A 24,622-nucleotide genomic window follows, 5' to 3' on the forward strand; every position below is an offset into this window, starting at 1 on the left:
ACGAACTTTTATATGGAAGATTTTGAGCAACGAGCTCTAGAATCGGCGTGCCTAAAGCTCAAAATTTGGCTCAGATACGTCGACAATATTTTCGCCATTTGGCCCCATGGCCGCCAAGCACTAGATACATTCCTTAGCCACCTGAACAAACAACACAAATGCATCCAATTCACCATTAAAATTGAAAAAAACAACTCTCTCCTGTTCCTAGACACACTTGTTACACGTCTTCCTTCAGGCTGTCTCTCCTTCTCAGTTTACCGCAAACCTACACACACAGGCCAGTACATACACAAAACTTCTTATCACCACCCAACACAAAAACTAGGGGTCATAAGCACCCTTAAACACAGAGCTCAAACCATTTGTTCAAATGAACAAGCTCTTAATCATGAATATGAGGCTATCAAACATACCTTTATAAAAAACGGATACAGTATAGAAACCATTCACAAGATCCTCCACAAAGATACCACTAATAACAAAAAAGATTTCAAGAACTATTGCTATACCATATGTTAGAGGCATTTCAGAAAAAATAGACAGAACACTACACAAATACAACATCACAACCACCTTTAAACCCTGACAAAATTAAGACAGCTACTCAGTTCTTCCAAGGATCCCCTGCCACACTTAGTTTACCCAGGGATTTACAAAATAGATTGCACATGTAACATACCATACATAGGGGAAACAGGGCGAACCATCTTAATCAGAAAGGATGAACACAAATGTCACATAAAATACCTCCATTTTGGTAAAACCGGCCTTTCTGACCATGCACTCCAAACATACCACAGAATTGACTAGAAAGGTACCAAATCCCTACACTGCACCAAAACCAGGTTCGAGCAGAAATTCAAGGAAGCATGTGAAATGCTCAAACATGATCCGAATCTGAATAAGAATGATGGTTCTAACAATTCCAGGAATGTGGTGGAACCATCCACAACCTTCATAGCAACCACGAAGAAAAAAATCTCAATACAAGAAGACTTGGTGAAGTGGTTTTTTTTTTTTTTTTCCTCAATAGCAACCTGTACTACAAATCAATAAGATAATCGTAATATAACAATATAAACTGTATAATTCCAGAAGAATCCTAGTACATGAGGACTTTAGCAGAGTTTATGGTAGTTTTTATTTTATTTTTTGTTTATTTTATTTTATTTTATTTTATTCATTTTTTTATTTTTTATGTATTTTATCACTAGAGGGCAGGCTAAGAAAAAAGATTAGTTAACAACGTAGATGTAATTTACTTGTATAGAGTGCAACAGCATGTAGCTTGTTCTTATACACATGTATCCTTCTGAAGATGACATCAGTACAGGGGTCGAAACGTAAAGTTATTATTTTATTATTAATCAGTAAAATAATATTTTCAACACGTGTGTTTTGCGTCCCTAAATTCATAAATATGAAAATATACAGTTGGGTGCTGCTATAGACCAGGTGATGGAATAGATGGTGGAGATAGTATGCATAAGCAAATAGAAGAAATGAGTGGAAGGAGGGTAATTATTATGGGAGATTTCAACTATGGTAACATTGATTGGAAGCAAGAGAGGACACATGGGAGGAAGGAATTGGATTTTATGTGGTTATTAAGGGATAACTATCTGCGACAGCATGTAATGGAAAATACTAGGGGTCAGAGAGTGCTTGACCTAGTAATTGCATCTGAGAATTTGGCTGTAACGAATATGACCACGTTGCCACCAATTGGTGAGAGTGATCATAGGGTCTTGACTTGGGAGGTGGCTAAAGGTGTGGAATTTACAATTAAGACAGGGTACATGTGGAATTATCGGGCCGATAAGTATGACAAGTTTAAGAGTTTGATTGGTTCAGTAGCATGGCATGTAAAACTGCAAGGGCTGGATGTTGATAGTGCATGGGAGGCGTTTAAGAAGTGTTTGCAGGAGACAGTGACTGACTGTATACCTACAGTCTGAATAATAAATCAAGTATGAGTTAAATGGATGAATAACACCATTAAGCTTGAGCTGCAAAAAAAGAAACAACTGTGGAGGGAATTTAAGGAGAAAGGTGACCGGCAGGCACATGAACGGTATAAAGCGCAGGTCAGAAGGGTAACGAGTGTGGTAAGAAAAGCAAAAACGGATTATGAAAGAACATTAACCATGCAGGCTAAAGAGAATCCCAAATAGTTTTTTCAGTATGTTGCAAGTAAAAGAAAAAATGCTCATGGTAGAATGATCTTAAAAAATGCCGATGGTAGGGAGGTAAACAAATCAGTTGATATATAGTGGAATTACTGAGCAAGCGCTTTGCAAGAGTATATCATCCAGGTGGTGACATTGTAGGAATGAATGAACCAATAGCTTATATGGGAATTGTGGTGAATGAAGTGGAGGTGAATAGTCTCTTACACAACCTCCATGTCAATACATCTGTGGGATTGGATGGTATACCAGCTCGTGTCGTATGTGAAGCGGCTAAAGAATTGTCAGTGCCCTTGACAATTTTGTTTAATTTGGGTCTCGGGTCTGGATTAGTCCCGAGGGGGTGGAAAGAGGGGAAAATAGTTCCACTGCATAAAGGAGGATCCAAGACTGCTGTTGTGAATTACCAACCAATCAGCATATCAGGAATCTTTGTCAAGGTCTTGGAGAAAATAGTCAAGAGGAAAATACAGGATTGGATAGATGAAAATGGGATACTGTATGGGGGGACAACATGGTTTTGTGAAGGGTAGATCATGCCTCAGTAACTTGCTCACATTTTGTAACACAGTGACAGTGGAACTAGATAAGGGTAATGGGTTTACAGTGATTCTACTGGACCTTTCTAAGGCCTTTAACAGGATACCACATGGAATTCTAATCAGTAAACTGCAGCATATGGGGGGTGGATATAGGGTTGGTTGATGGAGAGATATCAGAGAGTGGTTTATTCAGGAGTAGAGTCCAAAAGACGGCCTGTGTCTAGCAGTGTGCCACAGGGTCCTGTTCTTGGACCACTACTGTTCAATTTGTTCATTAACGATATAGGAAAGGATCTGAGAGGAACTGTTCATTTGTTTGCTGATGATGCAAAGTTGGGTAGAACAATAGTGAGTGCACAGGATGTCAAAATTTTGCAGGATGATTTGGATAGTTTGGAGGACTGGGCCAGGGAAAATGGATGTCAATTAATGTGGCAAAGTGTAAGGTTATGCATTTTGGAGTGAAAAGATTAGCAGCAGTATATCACATTGGTGGACCCGTACTCCAGGAGATTGATGAAGCCAGGGATTTGGGAGTAATGGTGGATAGGGAGTTGAAGTTTAGGGGACACATTGCAAAAGTGGCCAAATCACTTTTTTGCTGAAAAATACTTTAACAAGCAGAGACAAACAAGTTATTGTTCCAAGTTAACAAGTTATTATTATTTATTAATAATAAATAATAATAATAAATTATTATTAATAATAAATAATAATAATTTATTATTTATTAATAATAATAAATTATTATTAATAAATAATAATTTATTATTATTATTAGAGTCTTATCAAGGCTCAATATCGAGCCTTGATAATCCATCTAGACTACTGTGCCCAGATATGGATGCCAGGGTTTCTTCTTGATGGGGAGGAGGTGGAGAGGATCCAGAGACGAGTGACCAAGATGATAGCAGGTCTATGGAATGAACCATATGAGGACAGGTTGAAGATTTGTGGGTTGCAGAAACTGGTTGATAGGCGGAAAAGGGGAGATATGATTGAGACATTCAAATTGCTAAAAGGATTCTATAAGATTAATTCAGAGGATATTTTTGAGATCAGGACTGGTGGTGGGAGGACTAGGGGTCATACATGGAAGCTGGGCAAGAGTGTGGTTAGCAAGGGTGTTAGAGCTAGGTTTTTTACTTGGAGAGTGGTGAATGAGTGGAATAAGCTGCCAGTCCTGTTGTGGGTGTCATGACTATGAATGAGTTCAAGGCGAGGTATGATAGATACTGTGTGAATGTCGAATAGTTGTTCTTGACATGATGTTAGGGACTCCCTCAATGAGTCTATCCACTCCTTGGAGTTGCCCGTAATAATAATAATACAGAATAATCTGTTAAGAAGGGATATATATATGTGGAATTTCAAAGCAGGTGATTATGACAAACTGAGGAGTTAGCTTAGAGCAGTGCCATGGCATAAGAATTTGTGGGTGGGGGGGGAGAGATGTTAGCAGTACATGAGAGATAGTTGAGAGGTTTTGAAGAAAGCACTGTAACCAGAGTCACGAGGATAAATCATGTAGTAGTTAGATGGATGAATTGCATCATTAAGCAGGAGCTGCAGAAAATGAAAAACTTATGGAGGGAATAATAAGGCCACACATAGACAGTTTAAAAAATATTTAATTAAGACTGATTAAATTACAATTATTTCATTTTGCATATTGTGAACCATCATCAGAGTATTACAGTTGGAAATCAATAATTAAACAAAAAAAAAAATGAAGGTATACAGAGAATGGAATCTCTCCTTGTTATGTAGTTGTAAGATAGTCAAATAAAAACCAATACTATTAGGATTCAAAATAAGTGTGTGTGTGTGTGTGTGTGTGTGTGTGTGTGTGTGTGTGTGTGTGTGTGTGTGTGTGTGTGTGTGTGTGTGAAAATGTATACAAAATAAAACCCTATATTTCTTAATAATAATTTTCCAGATTTTTGACATGGAAAATGCATCATTAAGGTTGAGATTTAAGCAATGAAGGAGAACTTCAAAACTTCCTTTAAAGAGAATGCTCATATTTATGGGAACATCTGTGTAGAAATTGGGTGTTATACCAAAGGATACACTGGCTAGTATTTTAGTGATTACTGTTTATCTCCCCTTCAAAATGGCAACCCTTCAATTAACCACCCCTTGCATGTCATCCGACTTCTAGTACAGCACCATGTAGTTTTTACTTCAGTTATCCATTCCCCTCAATTATCAGGACAAATTGCCTTCCCAACATGTCCAGATAAATGGTAGTAATACTGTACTATAAATACTGTAGTAATCCCATGTTCTGCTAGACCTGATTTGTTGCATTTCTTGGAGGTAATGTAGGACTGATGTTCAGAAATGCATACGGAAACATATTGACCTGTTTGTTCATATTAGAATTACTGGCAGTCGCATGGGACTGAGTGCACTCCAGATAGAAGAAGAGGAGGAATTTTATCTTTTGAAGATGGTATCTTAGAGCTCAATGAATTAATATGCTTGAAAGTGTTGGAGATATTAAACTTATTTAAGATGCGAGAAATATGTTCTGAAATGCCTTATGCAAGTCATTGCTTCTAATAAAGGATGGAGAAAAATGGTTGATAATTTCTATTGTTTTGGAGTTATAACCATTGAGAATGGCTTTCTCTGATTGTAGAATTTTTTTTTTGAAGCAGGTTAGGTGAAGAACAGTTAATAGGAGATCTTGAAATAAGGCATTTAATAATACCATATTTCTGTGAGAAATGGTGAGCAGAAGTGTTACCAACCAGAGAAGGATGGTTTTCAGAAAATACATGTTGACAAGGAATCAAGTAATTCTCTCTTTCTTTATATATATATATATATATATATATATATATATATATATATATATATATATATATATATATATATATAAGGATATCTAAGGAAAGATATAGTCCGATTTTATTCAAGTTCCATACTGAATTTGATTCCGTGATGAAGGTTATTTATGGATTTTTTATAGGAAGGCTTCTAGTTGTTCATGTGAATTATATTATCAAATAGCAAAAACATCATTCATATAGAAAAACTATAGGGAAAGGTTTGGATTAATAAACACTGAAAATTTTTCTTTTGGTCGTTCTAATTAAAAGTTAGCAAGGATGGAAGAAATGGGAGAGTTGATCAATATACCCTCATAATTTATCAGTAAAGCTTTTCATTCCAGCTAAATTACCTAATGGAAACTCAGATGATAAAAATTCTAGTGTGTCATCTTGAGAATTTGAAAAGTGAAGCCATGTAGATCACCAGTAAATCTGTGGAGTGAAGTCTCAGATCTTTAATGATATAAAGTTGCTTGTGGAATGGCCAGTTAAGGGAGAAAGATTTGAAAGAAACTTCAAAATTTTTTTTTTGGATTTTCTGTACAGTCTTTGGCCAATCATTGATTACATAGGAAGAAAATAAATTTAACATTTAATCCAAAACCTTCCCTCCTGTGATTTTGCTTATGGATGATGTTTTTGCTGTTTATGATAATTCATGTGAACAGTTAGATGCCTTCTTACAAAAAAAAAAAATAATAATAACTTCATCAGAGAATCAAATTCACCGTGAAACACGAATCAAATGGGATTATATCTTTCCAAGATGTGCTTATAAAAAGCGATTTGGATGATTCCAATTTTTGCAAACATTTTTTCTCTAGTCAGTATATTCATCAAATTTCTGCTCACCATCCTTCACAAAAATATGGTCTTATTAAATGCCTTCTTTCAAGAGCTCATATTATCTGTTCCTCATTTGACCTGCTTCAGAAAGAAAATTCTACAGAAAACCTCAACAGTTAAAATCCATTCTCGACAGTTATAACTCCAAAACAATAGAAATTATCAACTGTTTTTCTCCATCCTTTATTGAAAGAGATTATTCACCATCTTATATATAAAGGCATTTCAAAACACATTTTTTGCATCTTAAAGAAGGTTAACACATTCAAGTCGGCAAGTGTTTTACGTGTTTATCATACCCTGTTGTTTATTATTTTAACGGTATAATAGAACACAGAAACTAAGTAAATAATTAATTTATTAACTTGATGCTGATATTTCGCTGGTATTATAACCAGCATCTTCAGAGCACAAAAACACTGTTTGTCACAATACGCGAGACTAAAACAACATGGTGTACATTAACAAAATTGTAGCAGCAACACAAAGACTAGAGTCCTGATTTTGGTGCCCTCTATCTGGAAAAAAAAAAAAAAAAAAAAAAAAAAAAAAAAAAAAAAAAAAAACGCTATCATATATTGCTAGAGTCCTAGAAAAAGTTTTTCCTTAATATGACTGTCTCCCAGATCTTCGGCAAGTTAATACAGCCATATTTGTTGAGATTTGGGGTGTGTTTTAGGGCTTCTGTCGCCTCTAAGAACAATCTCTCTGATTTATATGGGTTTCTGTGTAGTACTTTTGTGTTTTTCCAGTTGATCCTGTGTGCAGGGGTATCCAGAGCATGGTCTGCTAGGCCCGACTTCCCATAATGATATTTCCGGACGTATCGTTTATGTTCGCTGATGCGGATATTCACAGTTCTTCCTGTTTGACCGTAGTAGGCTTGATTGCATGAGCAGGGTACTTGGTAGACTCCTGGATGTGATAAAGGAGGAATGCTGTCCTTGGGTGAGCGGATGAGGGTGGCTAATTTGCTACATGGTCTGAATGTAGTGCGTAGTTTATGTTTAATGAGAATTCTTGAGATCTTTTCGGATGTGCCTTTAATGTAAGGGATGGTGACTGTTTTGTTGTAGTTCTCTGTGGTGGATGGTGGGAGGGGTTTCTTAGGAGTGTTTAGTATTTTGTTTATTTTTTGTGGATTGTAGCCGTTGGCCAAGAAGGTGTGGCGTAAGTGAGTCAGTTCAGCAGTAAGAGCCTTGTCATTTGAACAGATTGCTCTCGCTCTATGGGTTAGCGTTTTTAAAATGCCATATTGTTGAGAAGGATGATGGTGTGATTGTTTGTGTAAGTATCTGCCTGTATGTGTGGGTTTTCTGAAAACTGAAAATGATAAGGAACCATCTGGGAGACGTGTAATGAGTGTATCCAGGAAGGGCAGACAGTTGTTGGCTTCCGGTTCCATAGTAAAGTGGATTTTTGGGTGTTGGCTATTTAAATGTGCTAGGAATGTTTTCAATGTCTCAGGGCCATGTGGCCAAATGGCAAGCACATCATCAACATAGTGTAGCCAAAGTGTTGGTTTGAGAGTGGCTGTATTGATTGCTTGTTTTTCCAGGTGTTCTATGTAAAAGTTGGCTAGGGGGGGAGAAAGGGGGGAGCCCATGGCTGTCCCATCAATTTGTTTGTATATTTTCCCTTTCCATGTGAAATATCCTGCATGTATTGTGAATTTGAATAGTTCAAATATATCAGGGGGGAAGTGTGACTTCAGTAGATTGAGGGTTTCTATTAGTGGTACATTTGTGAATAGTGAAGTGATGTCAAAGCTTACTATTAAGTCTGAGCTTTTTAGGGTGAGGTGTTGTAAGATGCATTTTAGGTGTGCTGAATTTTTGATAAAGGAGATTTCAAAAGGATTTCATTTTCAGTTTTCAGAAAACCCACACATACAGGCAGATACTTACACAAACAATCACACCATCATCCTTCTCAACAATATGGCATTTTAAAAACGCTAACCCATAGAGCGAGAGCAATCTGTTCAAATGACAAGGCTCTTACTGCTGAACTGACTCACTTACGCCACACCTTCTTGGCCAACGGCTACAATCCACAAAAAATAAACAAAATACTAAACACTCCTAAGAAACCCCTCCCACCATCCACCACAGAGAACTACAACAAAACAGTCACCATCCCTTACATTAAAGGCACATCCGAAAAGATCTCAAGAATTCTCATTAAACATAAACTACGCACTACATTCAGACCATGTAGCAAATTAGCCACCCTCATCCGCTCACCCAAGGACAGCATTCCTCCTTTATCACATCCAGGAGTCTACCAAGTACCCTGCTCATGCAATCAAGCCTACTACGGTCAAACAGGAAGAACTGTGAATATCCGCATCAGCGAACATAAACGATACGTCCGGAAATATCATTATGGGAAGTCGGGCCTAGCAGACCATGCTCTGGATACCCCTGCACACAGGATCAACTGGAAAAACACAAAAGTACTACACAGAAACCCATATAAATATCAGAGAGATTGTTCTTAGAGGCGACAGAAGCCCTAAAACACACCCCAAATCTCAACAAATATGGCTGTATTAACTTGCCGAAGATCTGGGAGACAGTCATATTAAGGAAAAACTTTTTCTAGGACTCTAGCAATATATGATAGCGTTTTTTTTTTTTTTTTTTTTTTTTTTTTTTTTTTTTTTTTTTTTTTTCCCAGATAGAGGGCACCAAAATCAGGACTCTAGTCTTTGTGTTGCTGCTACAATTTTGTTAATGTACACCATGTTGTTTTAGTCTCGCGTATTGTGACAAACAGTGTTTTTGTGCTCTGAAGATGCTGGTTATAATACCAGCGAAATATCAGCATCAAGTTAATAAATTAATTATTTACTTAGTTTCTGTGTTCTATTATACCGTTAAAATAATAAACAACATGTTCGACGAACACATAAGTCTGTCCACACGTTTATCATACCCATCGAACTTCTCATTACTGTTTGCCTGCTGCTTCTGCATTGAGCAGACTCAATGACACAAAGTTTATACAGCATGTTAGTTGCAACACTTTCAGTAGAATTTTATTTGAAGTTTGCATTTGTGATCTGTCTTAATGACATCTAAAATTTCAAATGCAATTGAACAAATTGCATTTCAATTACAGGAAATAATTGAAAATTATTTCCTGTAATTGAAAATTTGGACAAATGTTAGGACAATTGTTTTTAGTTCGATACATTTGGCGATACAACAAATAATTTTGCTTGAGTTTATGCAGCATAGTTTCTGTGGGAGGGGACGTGTTTCATTAGGTAGTGCCATTTTTATCCCAGTTGTCTCTAATTGCACTATTTGTTGACAGATATCTTATCCAGATTGTAAATGTGTCTGTACTTTATTCAGTGATACAATAACTACTTGTTTTTCTTGCATCTACAGTATAGTGTGTTGTTCACTATATAGGGACAGCTACTTCCAATCTTCAGACAGTATGCATTATGGAGTAAAAATTTATCTATTCCTTACTGAAAATGAATCCTTCTATATTCTATAAGCAGAATGTGTCTGATGAAAGCCAACGAACTAGAAACATGTGGGAAATTCACATGTTTTAGTGATGAGTTTCCTGAGCCATGCCAAAAAGAAATAAACTGCATCTAATGAAGTCCAAATTATTGAAGATGTAGTGAATAATCCAGATGATGATTGCAATCAGGTATTGTATTTACAGGGCATTTTCATATCTGGCAAGGAAGATATTTAACAAAGTAAGGTTTCTGAATTTTTAGTTTCAAACGAATGGAATCCAGTAAGTAATGTTTTAGAACTGGTTCAGGAATGCAATAGAGAAGATGAGCTACTTTTATCACTTGATGGGAGAAAATATATCTGCAGTGTACTCTAACAGATATGCAGATCAGTGCTTATTTACAACTCAGGATTGTGAAACTTCAGGTAGAAGGGAATTTCAAGAATTAAACTTATTAAGAACAAAATTATTTATGTATATATTATATTACTATGTAAAAAAAATAAAAAATAAAAAATTACTGATCACTAGTAAATAAAATAATTATCAGAAAATAAAGTGAAATATATAAAAAAAGAAATAAATACATATAACAAGCACAATAAATTGCACAAGATGATTTGCTCTTCTGTCAGCTCACATGTATTCCTGCCACACCCACAGGCAATGTATACAGTTGCTATTTCTTATTGGTTAGTGATTTATATTTTGCAAATAAATCCATTTCCATGTATTCATAAGTTTTATTTTTAAATTATATCCTTCATAAATGCAAATTTGAAAGTTTAGAGTTTTTATGATCATGTATTTTTTGGTCCACCCCCAGATACTTATAACACAAGCACATATATAATTTACATCACAGGTGTAAATTATTTATAATTACTTTACAGTACTAAAAGTATTTTTATTCACGCCTGTTGTTTCTCTTCCTTATATTTGCTGTTCTTTACATCGTTTATATTAAATCAAGTACATTAACTAATCAAATATATTATTTTCTTTAATTATTTTTTTTAATATATTCTGAAAAGAACATTCCTTTTAACCCCCCCCCCCATTATGTGGGGTTAGTTACAATTGAAGAATTCATCACGAAAAGTGGCACATCTGACAACATGCAGGAATGAAATTGCTAGTAATTCCTTGTTTCACCAGTTGATTAGGTTTGTGACAAGAGAGCTATGATTGCCCTGATGTGAATGTGTTAACATCTCCCAGTTTTAAGTCTATTAATTCAGTCAGCTCTGTGACACCATTTCCAAAAGATAAAATTCCACCTATGTTGCTTCTGCCTAGAGTGTACTCAGTCCCATGCAATTACCAGTTATTCTGATTTCATCAAACAAGCCAAAACCACCAACAAGTCATGTCCAGCAGAACATGGGATTACTAATACTAGCTACAGGAATATTTTGGTATGACACTAAATTAATACACAGATGTTCCCATAAATATGAACATCTCTTTAAAGAAAGTTCCAAAGTCTTTCTACAATACCCAGCAGACTTTCAATGCCAAAAATCTGGGAAATTATTATTAAGAATGGTATGGTTTGATATTACATAAGTTTTTTCCCTTCACAACACACTTAATTTGATCTCAATAGTATCAGTTTTTTTTTTTTTTTTTTTTTTTTTTGGCTGGCTTGTGACTGCATACAAGAAGGGATTTCATTCTCCATATACAGTCAAACTTAGTTATAAACAGCACCACAGGACTGACAAAATTTCCTTGTTTATAACCATTATTCACTATATCAGTGATGAGTTAAATTTACCTCTTATTTTTTTTTTTAATTCTCAGTAACTCAATAAAAAATAGATTCCAAATAAAGAAAGAAGTATTAGAAAGGAAAAAATAATGTAATTATATGAATAGAGATTATTTGGATGAATATGTTTGTACAAACTACAAAACATTTAATATTAAATGCAATTTATCATCATCAAATTCCTGCCATGTATCCTCAAGGGGTGTACAGGATATGATAGTACTACATGAAAAATTTACATCATTACTAACTTCCTATCTACAATTTTCCTCCAGATCAGTCTATTACTTGTCAAGACATGAATATTATCAGATCTTATATTTCTGTCATCTAAGGCACTTTGTACCCTATCAAACCACCTATATCTTGGTCTTCCTCTGGCTCATTTTCCTGCCAACCTGGCAGAGAACACTTGTTTTTGCCAATCTTTTCTCGCCCATTCCATTTAAATGACCATAGTACCTGAGATTAGCTCCACTAACGCATTCCTGGATGCTGACAATGTCAAGTTCTTTCCTAATATCTTCGTTTTTAATATGATATTGCCATTGATGCCATCTGTTCACGCCTATAATCTTTCTCAGGACTCTCATATCTGCAGTCTCTAGTCTTTGGTCAAGTGTTTTACTTCTGACCCAGCTCTTATATCCATAAGTTAAAACTGGTTTGAACACTGTCTTGTATACAGCTAATTTAGTGTTCCGACTAATTTCTCTCTTATTCCATATGAATTTATTCATTTGACTTCCTACTATACCAGCTTTATTATTGATTCTGTTGTCTATTCCCATATTTAATTTAGTATTACATTTTAGTGCTTCACTAAAAGTAGATGAAATGTTTTACTTGTTCCACAGGTTCTCCGTTCACAAATGCAGTTGACATTTTCAACGATTCTGCCTATTTTCATTGTCTTTGTTTTTTTTATTGCTGACCTTCATACCATATCTATTACAACAGTTATTCAATTTAGTCAAGGAATCTTGCAGACTTGTAGTGGATTTGTTGATAAGTATAACATCGTCTGCATAAAGCAAAGAGCTGACATTAACATCTCCAATTTTGATATCAGGTTTAATATCACTTTCTTTCATAATGTGATCCATATGGAGAATGAATAACAGAGGGGATAATGTACATCCTTGTCTGACACCAGATTTCGCATCAAATCATCTTCCTGTACTTCCTTCAATTGTAACTGCTGACTTACAACTCAAATAAAGACTAAGTATTGCTTGATATAATGTCCCATTGACACCATATGACTGTAGCATGTTGAATAGCTTCTCTCTTGGCACCTTATCATATGCCTTTTCCAGATCTACAAAATTGAAATAGAGATCTTTGTTATATTCCTATGATTTCTCCACTTTTTGTTGTAAAGTGAAGATCTGATCCTGACAGCCTCTATTTGGCCGGAATCCAGCTTGTTCTTCACCAAGCTTTTCTTCTACAATTCTTTTCAACCGTTTCTCAAGTATACAGTGGTGCCTTGGTTAACGACAGTAATCCGTTCCAGGATTACCGTCGTTATCCAAGGCACGATTCCCCATAAGATTTAATTAAAAATCGATTAATTTGTTCCGGCTCCTCTCCACAATCATAGTACATATTAAAAATATGTACTATGTAAAAGACCTCTAAAAAACATGTCTAGGGTTGTTTGCTTCTGCCTCTTTTTTAAAATGTTTTTGAAAAACTGCATGGAGTTTCATTAAATAGATCTGCAGTTCTGATAACCTCAGATTTGTTTGGATTCCATTTCATAGCAACATTTTGAACTTCCTCCCACTTTGCCAAAACATTTTGGATTTCAGCAGTCGTAATTTGTTTTTCTCTCCATCCTCATCTTCAGATGAAATTTCCATTTCCTTTTCTTCACGTTTCTGCTTGAAAAGTTCTTTTAGCTCGTCAGTAGTCAGTTCTCGGTCATGCATCTCCAATAATTCTTCAACATCTTCTTCCTCTACTTCCAAGTTAAGATCATGAACAGTTGCCACTATATCCTTTACCAATTGGTTTCTTTCATCTGAAGTTTCTTCATTACCAAAGGAAGGACATAATTTCCTCCATGCTGCTTTGAGACATTTCATTGTTACTTCTTGCAAGCCTTTAAAATTAGCCTAATTGCTATGACAATGTTGAATTATTTTTTCCAAAATTTTCTTAGGTTATGTTGATAGCCTCACACCTTTCAAAGCACTTGGTAAAAAGTGCCCTTGTGTAAAGTTTTTTAAAATTTGCAATTATCAGCTGATCCATAGGTTGAATCAGAGATGTAGTCTTGGGAGGAAGAAAAATCACCTTGATAAAATCTAATTCCTCTAGCAGCTCTTCTTGTATGTCCGTTGGATGGCCAGGTGCGTTATCCAAGGTTAAAATGGCTTTTGGAGGCAGATTGTTTTGCTCAAGATAGGCTTTGACAGTTGGTCCAAATACTTAGCAAATCCAGTCTCTAAATTCTATTCTTGTGATTCAGGCTTTGCTGTTAGACTTCCACAAAATACCAAGATTGGATTTAGAGACATTGAACTTTTTGAATGGTTGGGGATTCTCTGAGTAGTAGATTAACATTGGTTTTACCTTTCAGTCTCCACTTGCATTTGCTGCTAAAAGCAATGTTAACCAATTATTCATTGGTTTATGCTCAGGATGTGTTTTTTCTTCTTTTGTGATAAATAACTTCCAAAATAACCCAGTCTCATCACAATTGAAGACTTGTTGAGGTAGGTATTCTCCTTCTTCTATAATTCTTGTAAAGCTATTGACAAATTTATCTGCTGCTGCTTTGTCAGCACCAGATGAATCTCCATGTGTGATCACACTATGAATTCCTGTTTTTTTTATAAAGTTGTCAAACCAACCTCTACTACCTTTGAAATCATCATCATCTACCTCAGAACTTGATCCCGAAGTCATAATTTTCAAATCTTGATAAATCTGTTTAGCTTTCTGACAGATTGCATTTTGAGATGTAGTATCATCCACCATTTCTCTTTCTTTGATGCAAATTAGTAATAGATTTTCCATTTGCTCAAAAAGATGCCCTCTGACATTCAACCCTGAAGTTCCCTTAGCAACTTTAACTACCATAAGTTCTTCTTTCTTAGCCAAAATGGTTGATATTGTAGAATGACTGGTTTCATACAATATTCGAGTTAGCTTCATAACTTTCACACCTTCATGATATTTTGCTATTATTTCTTTCTTCTGTTCAATAGAGAATATTTTTCTGTTTTTTTTTCCCTCACTAGCTTTCTTTTTTGGGACCCATTTTGTCGCACAGTGAAAAAATTCACTCTATGAAAAAAAGGTACGCAAAATATGGTATTATTACAAATTGTAGACAAGGGATACAAAGACCATATCATCACCTGAAATTAAAGTAAAAGTTCAAAAAAAAAAACTTTTTGAAATAAAAGTTAACAGTTAAATTTGAAACCTGCAATTTTTGCCTTAGTGCAATTTGCATGTAAGGTGACAATATTAGATACAGCACTTACTGTAACATACATTGAATAGCAGCCTATAGATACAATGATTATTATATAGATGAGATTTGATTTTCCCTTTTGATGGCGAACAAACCGTGACACGCACCCGCCGCTTTATTGTCTATATGAACCAACACATAAAAAATAAATGCTTAAATACTCATTTTCATCATAAAACGCATTTATAACCACAAATTTTAAAATAAAGCACAGTACACTACAAGAAAAGAAACAATAAACGGGAAACATAAACAGCCGGTTATGATGGGTCAAACAAATCTGAGGCTTCACATCTATGACGCGTAGCTGCTCTATTCGACAATGTCTTCCTGCGCGTGGCTGAGTGCGATCAGAAAATTCTGGTTTTTTAGATTGGATAGAGGTTCACATAATCGAGAGTCGTTAACGAAGAGATTTATTTCTTACAGCCACTCGTTGTTAACCAAGTACGTCGTTATCTTAGGTCGTTGTTAACCAAGGCACCACTGTACTTGTATATATCTTACCAAGAACACTTAGTAGGGAAATGCCTCTGTAATTCTCACATTCGGTTTTATTTCCCTTTTTATATATTGGTACTATGAGAGCTCTATTCCAATTATCAGAAATTCGACCCTCTGTCCAGGCCTTCTTTTATACCACCATACTTCAGCATTTCTGGTCAAATATCATCTACTCCTGCTGCCTTACCACATTTTGATGGCTTTTTCTACTTCAAGTATGGATATGTATTCCTGACTGTATGCCTGTTGAGTGTTTTTTACCACTGTGCTATCACTGCTTGTTTCATTTAACAATTTCTCGAAGTAATTACTCCATACTTCAAGGATATCTTTTTCTCCCGTTTTCGTGTCACCTTTATCATCTCTAACTCCTTTTACAGTACTCTTTCCTCCATTTTTCTAAGCTTCTTCAATAACCTCCAAAATATTTTGCCACCTTCTTGATATTTATTTTCTATGTTCTTGCCAAAGGCCTCCCATGACTTTTGTTTAGCTAGTTTTACACAGTGTTTAGCATTCTTGCATTTGTCTCTGTATTCTTTAAGAGCACAAGCTGACTTATTTGCCAGCAATTTTTGATATGCTTTCTTCTTTTCCTTCACTGCCTCATTAACTTCCTGCGTCCACCATGGAGTTCTGATTTTTCTATCCTTGCAGACAACCTCACCACATGCCTCTCTGGCTGAATCAATCAAGATTTTTTTCAAGTCTTGCCACTAAATCTCTAAAGTTTGGTTCCTGTTCTCAAAGTCTTTCATTTTTTCTTCAATAATCGTGTATTTTAGTCTACAGTTCACATCTGAGAGCTACTCAATTTTATTCACTTTAAAACTTTCTTACATGTATTCTTTTCAGTATGAAATTCAATTTTATCCTGCTCAAGACTAAATAGTGATCACTTCCAATTTCAAATCCTCTGTATACTCTGGTGTCCTGCACCATGGAGAAAACATCACTCTCAACAATAACATAGTCAATGACACTTTTCTCATTCCTTGCCTCTTCTCTCCATGTGAATTTGTGCACATTTTTATGTTGGAACATGGTGTTAGTAATAACCAGTCCATGTCCTGAGCAGAAATCCAAGAAATATTTGCCATTATTATTAGCTTTGCTCTTTTCTCCAAATTTTCCCAATATATTTTTGTATGTCTGACAATCATTTCCTACTCTGCTATTTAGAACCCCAACAAGGACCAACTTTTCCTTTTTCATTGTGTCAGTTGCTTTTTCTAAAACATCAAAAAATTCCTCCACTTCTACTTTAGTAGAACCTTCTCTGGGACCATAGGCACAAATAAGTCTCATTGTCCAGTTCCTCATTCTAATATTTTCCCACATCGCTCTACTTGAGACTGCCTGCCATTCAAGATTAGCCTCATATTTAGTGTTGAATACAATGGCTACTCCTTCTTTTCCTTGATTGTCATTGCCTAAATATAACATTTTGTATTTATTGCTCAGAAAGATCTCACCAGTTTTTGTCTTTTTTGTTTCAGTCACCGCTATTATGTCGATCTGGTACTTATCTAATTCCTCAGCTAGCTCCATTTCTTTGCCATTCTGGCTTCTTATGTTGATAGTACCGATCTTCAACTCTGGTGATGTTGAGTTGAGGTGTTTTTTCAGATTTGTTCCAGTAGCTGACTTTTCGCTGTTCACTCTGCTTCCCTGGTGAAAACAATGGGGGCCTTGTTTAACCGGGCGACGCCACAGCCGGCATGAAATTTTGTCATGTTGTACCAAAATGCAATTTATTTGTCTATAATTTTAAAACCATACCCTTAACACTAAACACACTTTATTTTTCCATAATTAAAAACGTTACTAATTAATATAAACACAAATTCGATTATCCACCATTGGTAGATACAAAATAGTTGCATCTAAATTTCATTCACATAGAAAGGAGTTAAGTCAGTATAAAATTTTGACATATTTTACTACTTTGTGCTCTTGCAAAGAGTCAACTTGAAACAAAAATGGGAACAGATTGTGAAATTTTTGTATGGATTTTTAATACCAATTTTTGAGTAAAATCTGCTTAACCAGGTTCCTGTAGTAATTTTCATGGATGCACAAAACAGTCCTTATTGGTGCTAATGCACTTTCTGAAACATACCAAATATTACTATTAAAAAAAACAAAAAACATACTGTTTTATTTTTATTTTTATTTTTTTTTTTAAATTCAAATAACACATTTCGAGTTAAATGCGAACTAATATCTTTGACAGAGTTTACGTTACACATGGCATTGATATATTATTATCTTATAGGAGTGCTTAGAATATTATAATTATGATGCGGAAAGAACAATTCATGCCTTATTAGACTCTGATCTACCACCCTGCTTAAGTAAGCTGGATAGAGCAATGCAAAGGTAATTAGACATAAATTACATTATTATCATACATTTTTTGCTTAAGTTTTGTTTAAGTATATATTCTAATGCAAAAATATAATTTTTTGGAGTATTGATATACATTATTTTATGAGATCTTTTTATTACAAGCTGTTATAGGTTTGAATCATTATATATAAAATATCGATATTGATTTTCAAGAAACAAATTGAATCAAAAAATATTGAATTAGAATTGAGAAATAAAACATTAAGATCATAAAAAAGTTCGTTGCTATTTTGTAAACAAGATAAATTAATTTAGACTTATTCAACTTTAAAGCATCTTTGGTACAGAGATAGGGAGTTTTCTCTTACAAAACATATTGCTAGCCCATGAACACATGCATTTGACCAACAAGTATTTCACTGAGCTACCTATATCACTGGAAAAATGAATAGATGATTGGTTGCAATTGAACTGCATGTGTAGAAAAATAAGTTCATGAAAATTATCAGTACTTTATATCTTCATCTTTTATCTCATATATCAATTTAATCATTCATTTCTTTAAAATATTGGTATAATGATGAGTGAAATGGTTTAATTGAAGACTGATAAATTATTTAGATATCACATTATCTATATATAACCAACTCTAACTGTTTAACTCTTAAGGACCAGAGCAATAGTTTGTTAAAGAAAACTGGTTTGCTATACAGACTCATTATAAAAGATACCTATCAGTATCTCTGGTGTCTAGCTCCCCCTGATGAGACCTCAATAAAGGTCGAAATCAGAGGTAGTGATCCTTTCCATAATGCATACCATTATACATACTCATATGGATATGTGCTATTCATTATGGGATACTAAGGCAAGTATTAAATTGTGAATGAAGATATTTGAGAATTATAATACTTCATTCACATTTAACATAATCTACCATAACTTAAGCAACATTTGTAAATATTATTTGATATTAGTCTCTTGCTTATGAATTATTATTCATATAATTACTTTGAGTTTGTTTATTATTGTTTGATTATTTAATCTAGAATATGTATTAGTACTGAAAGGACTCTGTATTAAAATGTCAATCAATTTATTTTATTTATTCTTGTGTTAATGTTATAAGAAGCTGTGTATATATATATTATAAGAATTTGTATTTATCATATTTAAATGTATTTTATGTGAATTACAGATTATTTCTTTATTTGTTATTTCTATATAAAAAAAAAAAAAGGAATGTAAAATGTGGAATTCTGCTGATATGATTGTATGTAATTCTTCTGATTGAATTTGATTGGCTAGTAAAGGAGAAATTGAGTTGTTTTTAGTTAGCGCGTGCTTAGAACGTGAACGGCTATGATATGGAGAGAAGCCTGTAGATGTAAGCTGTACTGGCTAGAACTGGATTTTGGCGGGAAGAATAAATGCAGTTAATTGGAAAATGAAAGTAAACAGGAGGAGAAAGCTTAGGGACAGCGAAGAGACTGGTCATGTGTAACGACAGGCAAGTGGAGATATGCAGAAAAAATCGACAAGGAAAGGACCAGGAATAAATAGGCATTAAAAACTACCTCTATGGAATTTTAATATTATGATAGATTCCTAATGATTAGAGGAAGAAAGCAGCAGAGCTGAAGTCAATACATAGTGGAAGATAAGGAATTAATACATGATGTAAATCTAATGTGTCAAGACTTATGTAGCTCTGTGTTTAATATTTCAGTTAACATAGTGAAGATTTCTTTGAATTGTGTTTCCTCATGATATTTAGTTAACAGGAATTTGAAAATGTGCCTAAGTGAATTCAATGTGCTGAAGTTGTAACCCGGTAAGACTCATCCTTTTTTACATCCAGTGTGAAGCAGATGAAAATTAATTCCGCCTAATATATCTTAATCCTAGTGTGGCCTTTAACTTTAAATAGTCGAAAGAATGAAGCACTAAAGTGTTTCCCCCTTGAATTGATAACTGCCTTGTGATTCAATTAAGTGTTTATAGACTAAAAGTGAATTAGAGAAGCCAACTATAAAAAAAATATTTAATGTGAATTCTGGAACTTTGAACTGTGAAAACTATTTTCTATCAATTGGCAGAATATTGAGAACTGAAAGTTGAATGTTTGATACCTAATGCGTTGTATCTATTCTAAGCACTAGAACTAAATCGACGTGTAGATGTTATGATTTGTCTCATAGAATAGAGACTAGTTGTGATAGAAATACTTATGTCTTGAATAATAAGATCTAAGATTTGTAGCCTTAATCTTAAGACCTAACTGAATAGCTACCTGTATCTCAGAGACATTTGGGATTTGTTCAATTGCATTATCTTGTTTAGAATGTTATATTTAGATGTACATGTTATATAACCCTGCATTAATTTTTTTTTTTTTTCTTATTGAATTCAATTTGATGTTTGCCTGATTTTCTTTCATCTGCACTGCTCATAAAAATTTATCAGACCTTGCGGAAGCCTTAAAAGATAATATTAACTTCGGCCTGTAGAAAAGTGAGATTGCAAACGTTAGTTGATGATTGATTCCTCTATGTTATATAGACTAATCTGAATATAAGGTGGCACAGGATAATATAAATTTCTTTATATTCGGATCAGTATCGATTAACATCTGACAAATAAAAAACGGAATTTAATAAAGTAAGGATAAGTTCAACTAACCATCATAATTAGATCAGTAAGCAAGATGGGACATTCCAACACAAGTGATCAGAACTTATACCACCTTTACCACGAGTTGCCCCAGTCCTGAAAATATTTCAGGCACAAACTTTGTTTGCTTACACTTGGATAAAGGATTAAACTAAATATGTAATTTGTAGCATAGCCAAGTGAAAAAACTTCCATCAGGTTGTTTCTTTGTATATATGTATATACTCCAGATGATGACTTTCATGTGAAGGTCAAAATGTTGAGTGATTATTTTGGTTTATATTAATCTGAAGTTTTACTCTACCATGGTAGTTGTTTCCATAATTTTTGAAGATGTATTCTGATCACCGTGTAAGCATGAAGGAAAGGAATTTAATTTTAACTTTTAAGTGTTTCCCAAATCTTCGGAAGCTTGCATTAAGCTTCCGAAGATTTGGGAAACACTCATCACCAGAGTTCCCACCTTACATTCCAGGCCACCTACTACTGCCCTTAGAGGGTGCTCTACCTAGATAGGACTTTAGTGTCACCCACGTGGTTGGGCTTAGTATTGTTTGTTATTTGTGTATATGTTACATTAATTGTTTTTGTAATCCCCGTAGATGTCCTAGTGACTAGGACGAAATATAGGAAGTATTAAATTCTATTTTACTTCTTTGTGAGTGTTGTAAAAAAAATCCATTAAACCTCCAACATGATACAAGAAGCTTAGTTGCAAAGTTACTTACTTCACAAGTAAACTTTGTTTGCTTACATTTGGGTAAAGGATTAGTCAAGAATATGATTTCCTAGCAAGTCAGCAAAATCCCAAATTTTCCATCCCGTCCTTGTTTCATTAGTATCCAGGTAGATGACTGCTAATGGGGATGCACTACAAGAAGGTGAGGATTGGATTTTAGGTTAAAAGCCATGATTGATTCTCCATTCCTTAAGAAGCTGTGCAGAAGTCTCCTCCTAGTTAACTAGCTCTAGTAACCCCAATAATAGAATTCCTTATGCCATTTAATGAAAGGAGGAGGAGGAGGAAAACGCATTGTTAAGCTGAAGAGGAAAATTTCAAGTAACAGTTTTAATATTAGTAGACTTCTATTATGGAGTCATGGAACTCATCATTGTTAGTCTTCATTGTTAAATAGAATGTTCTGCAGCATAATTTTTTACTTTTAGGTTTGTTTTTGTATGGCAAAGTTCAGTTTAGTTAGAATGGACAACCTTCAGTTCCAAAACTAGCATTTTCATGTTTAACTTATTTTAATTTTACATATATATATATATATAATTGAAAGCATTTCATTCAAAACATTTGAAAGTTAGACATAAAAAAAAGTGATGGAAAATTTTGTCAAACTTCCAGCAATTAGGTATCATAATATTCCTTTATAAAACTGGACATTACCCAAGGTAACTGAAGAGTGAATACTAAAGCATGCTATAGTGTGTGTTAATAAGTGTATCCTCCTCAAATTGAAAAATCAGTTCTTAGTGGCATAAGAAAGATAACAATTTTCTTTGTTCTAACGCATTATTGGTCTATATTTGGAACATACTTTACCATCTCTAGATTCCTTCAGACCTATATCAAGTTGAGATGAGTGTGTGTGCACGCATGTGCACGGATGACTTTAGTCTTTCTCCGGAATATTCTGTGGTCATTAAGAATGTTCTTAGTAAGGTCTAGGCTTCTTAGATATAGAGTTTTGTTTACCCTGAAAATGTCAGTGATATAATAATCATTCTAGTTAGTTCATTAAATATTAGCTATTAACAAAATATATGATATTCTTACTGCAAAATTAAGTGATGTGTAATGTCATTGAGCACTGTTTTCCTTACTCTTTATGAACTCAGTTTAATAATTTGCTTAGTTAAATCACATTAGATACGTTCAGTATGAAACTATCAAATTCTAAAGTTTTAGAACTTAGAATTTTATAGATTTGGAAATACGGAACTCATTACTGTGCATATATTTGCTTTCGTTTATTTATTTATAATTTTTTTTATGTGATGTAATGTTGTTTTATTTGTGTTTCAGTAATTTTCATTAAATTGTGTTTTAATTTGCTTAATTTTCTCATTTTGATAGGAAACAAAAATCAGATGAACCAAAGTCTATATTAAGTGAAAGGAAGAATGTATATGACAATGATGAGTTTGATGTGTTTTCTAGGACTAATCTCGACATGTCACGAATCCATCGAGGAAAAAGGTAAAAAAATCCAGTTTTCTAGCATTAGCTGGACAAAGGATATACTAATGGATGTTTCTTTTCCCCTTCCAACCCCCCACTATTCAAGTCTGTTACAGCATTTCTTCTATGGAGCACATCAACTTCTGCCACTTTGATCAAGACAGAAACTTCTTATTCATCTCATCCAGTACACAAATGTTCAGTGGTGTAAACATCCGCAACTTAAAATAGCTAAGCTTATATTTTTCTTCAAAAACCAACCACAAACTACACATGCTTTAAGAGCTAGAATGTATATTGGAACATAATCATCAATTCTTGCCACATTTTTGACAAAGATACAAACCTCAAAGGTACTTCACCAGGCATCATAAATGCTCTAAGGAGAAGATGTCTGGCAGTTAGAAAGATCAAAATGTATATGATCTTTTTTCTCCAGAATGACTGCACATGCCACAAAATCTGGATTATTACCTTGGGAGATTACTCCCCATCTCAACAAGGAATAAGTGCTGATCATGAGATATAATGATCACTCAAGAAGTGTTGAGAGTAATATAACACAGTCAACTCTCATTATAGCATATCAATAGGTAACAAAAAAAAAAAATTATTACAGTGATCATTGTTTTGAAGTAGCAAAGGTAATGTATTATGTCTTTTAATTGTGTGTGTGCTTTGCAGGATGAAAAATCTTAGCTTCAGAAAGAAAAAACTCCTACCTAATTCATCTTCTACTGAAAAAATCCTTATAAAGGTTCTTCACATCCATGATAGCATTTGAATCCAGGTCCTTCCACCCTGTTATAGTAGAAAGTTGGCTATAACAACTTTCCTATAGCATAACATTCATGTTACCGTACTTTTACACTTTTACCAGAAATTTTTAGGAGCTTGTTGTAGTGAGATATTGTACTGTAATGAATTTTTCTCTAGCAAGAACTCACTGACAGTGTCAGTGAGTTCTTGCATAAACCAATCTTTTCAACAAGTGAGTGAATGCACTCAGTCCATGACAGAAAATAATGTTCTTATGCATTGGATGTAATTGGCAGGGACTTCCTGTGAAAACTCAAATTTTTACTTCTGAAAAAAAATAAAATAAAATAAAAGACAATCTGGCTGGAGAAACATGCAGTTAACTGATATCATATACTGATCTTTTAACTTTTCTTCGCATAAAGAAGCTAATGACTTTACATCACTTGCCTTAATATCCCATAATCCCACAGTCACTACCCCGCCTGGTTTCGACCTTTATTGAGGTCTCTTCTATGGGTCTGGCTCTCAATGATGAGACCTCAAGGGAGAATATGGCACTGTACAATGTAAAAAAAAAGAGTGTTAAAATGGATAGACAAATGAATTACAAAGACTAAATTGAAATGAAAGATTACTTTTATGTGTTGCACTTATGATAACAGTAATAAAACATTTAATATCAATTTAATTCAGCATTCAGTAACAGGATTACAGTTGCATGAGAGTAAATGTTGCCACAAATCTGTTGCACAACTCAGCACCTTCAGTTCACCCATGCAAAAGAGGACCCGGTTCAATGTGGCCAAATTCAACCAAAAATTACATCCTGTACACAGCATTCTCAACAACAGAGAGTAATATGTCTGAAGGAATGTTCATCACAGTCTGTGATACATGATCCTTTAAGGTTGCCAAGTTCAAGACACTGCCACAATAGATGTTGGCCTTCAGGTAACCC

General features: G+C 34.4%; 1 protein-coding gene across 1 annotated transcript in view; it reads left to right on the forward strand.

The window, feature by feature from the left end:
* The window catches only part of LOC150105492 (activating signal cointegrator 1 complex subunit 2-like), a 277,206-nt gene that overhangs the window by 187,553 nt on the left and 65,031 nt on the right, over positions 1-24,622 (forward strand). The window contains exons 16-17 of the mRNA XM_090393972.1: positions 17,965-18,068; positions 22,798-22,920. Coding sequence (XP_090250098.1) covers positions 17,965-18,068; positions 22,798-22,920 — 227 coding nt within the window. The remainder of the gene's footprint in view (positions 1-17,964; positions 18,069-22,797; positions 22,921-24,622) is intronic.

The sequence above is a fragment of the Typopeltis vanoorti genome, chromosome 6 (assembly GCF_054136105.1).
Source record: "Typopeltis vanoorti isolate ZY-2024b chromosome 6, IOZ_Tvanoo_1.0, whole genome shotgun sequence".
NCBI lineage: Eukaryota > Metazoa > Arthropoda > Arachnida > Uropygi > Thelyphonidae > Typopeltis > Typopeltis vanoorti.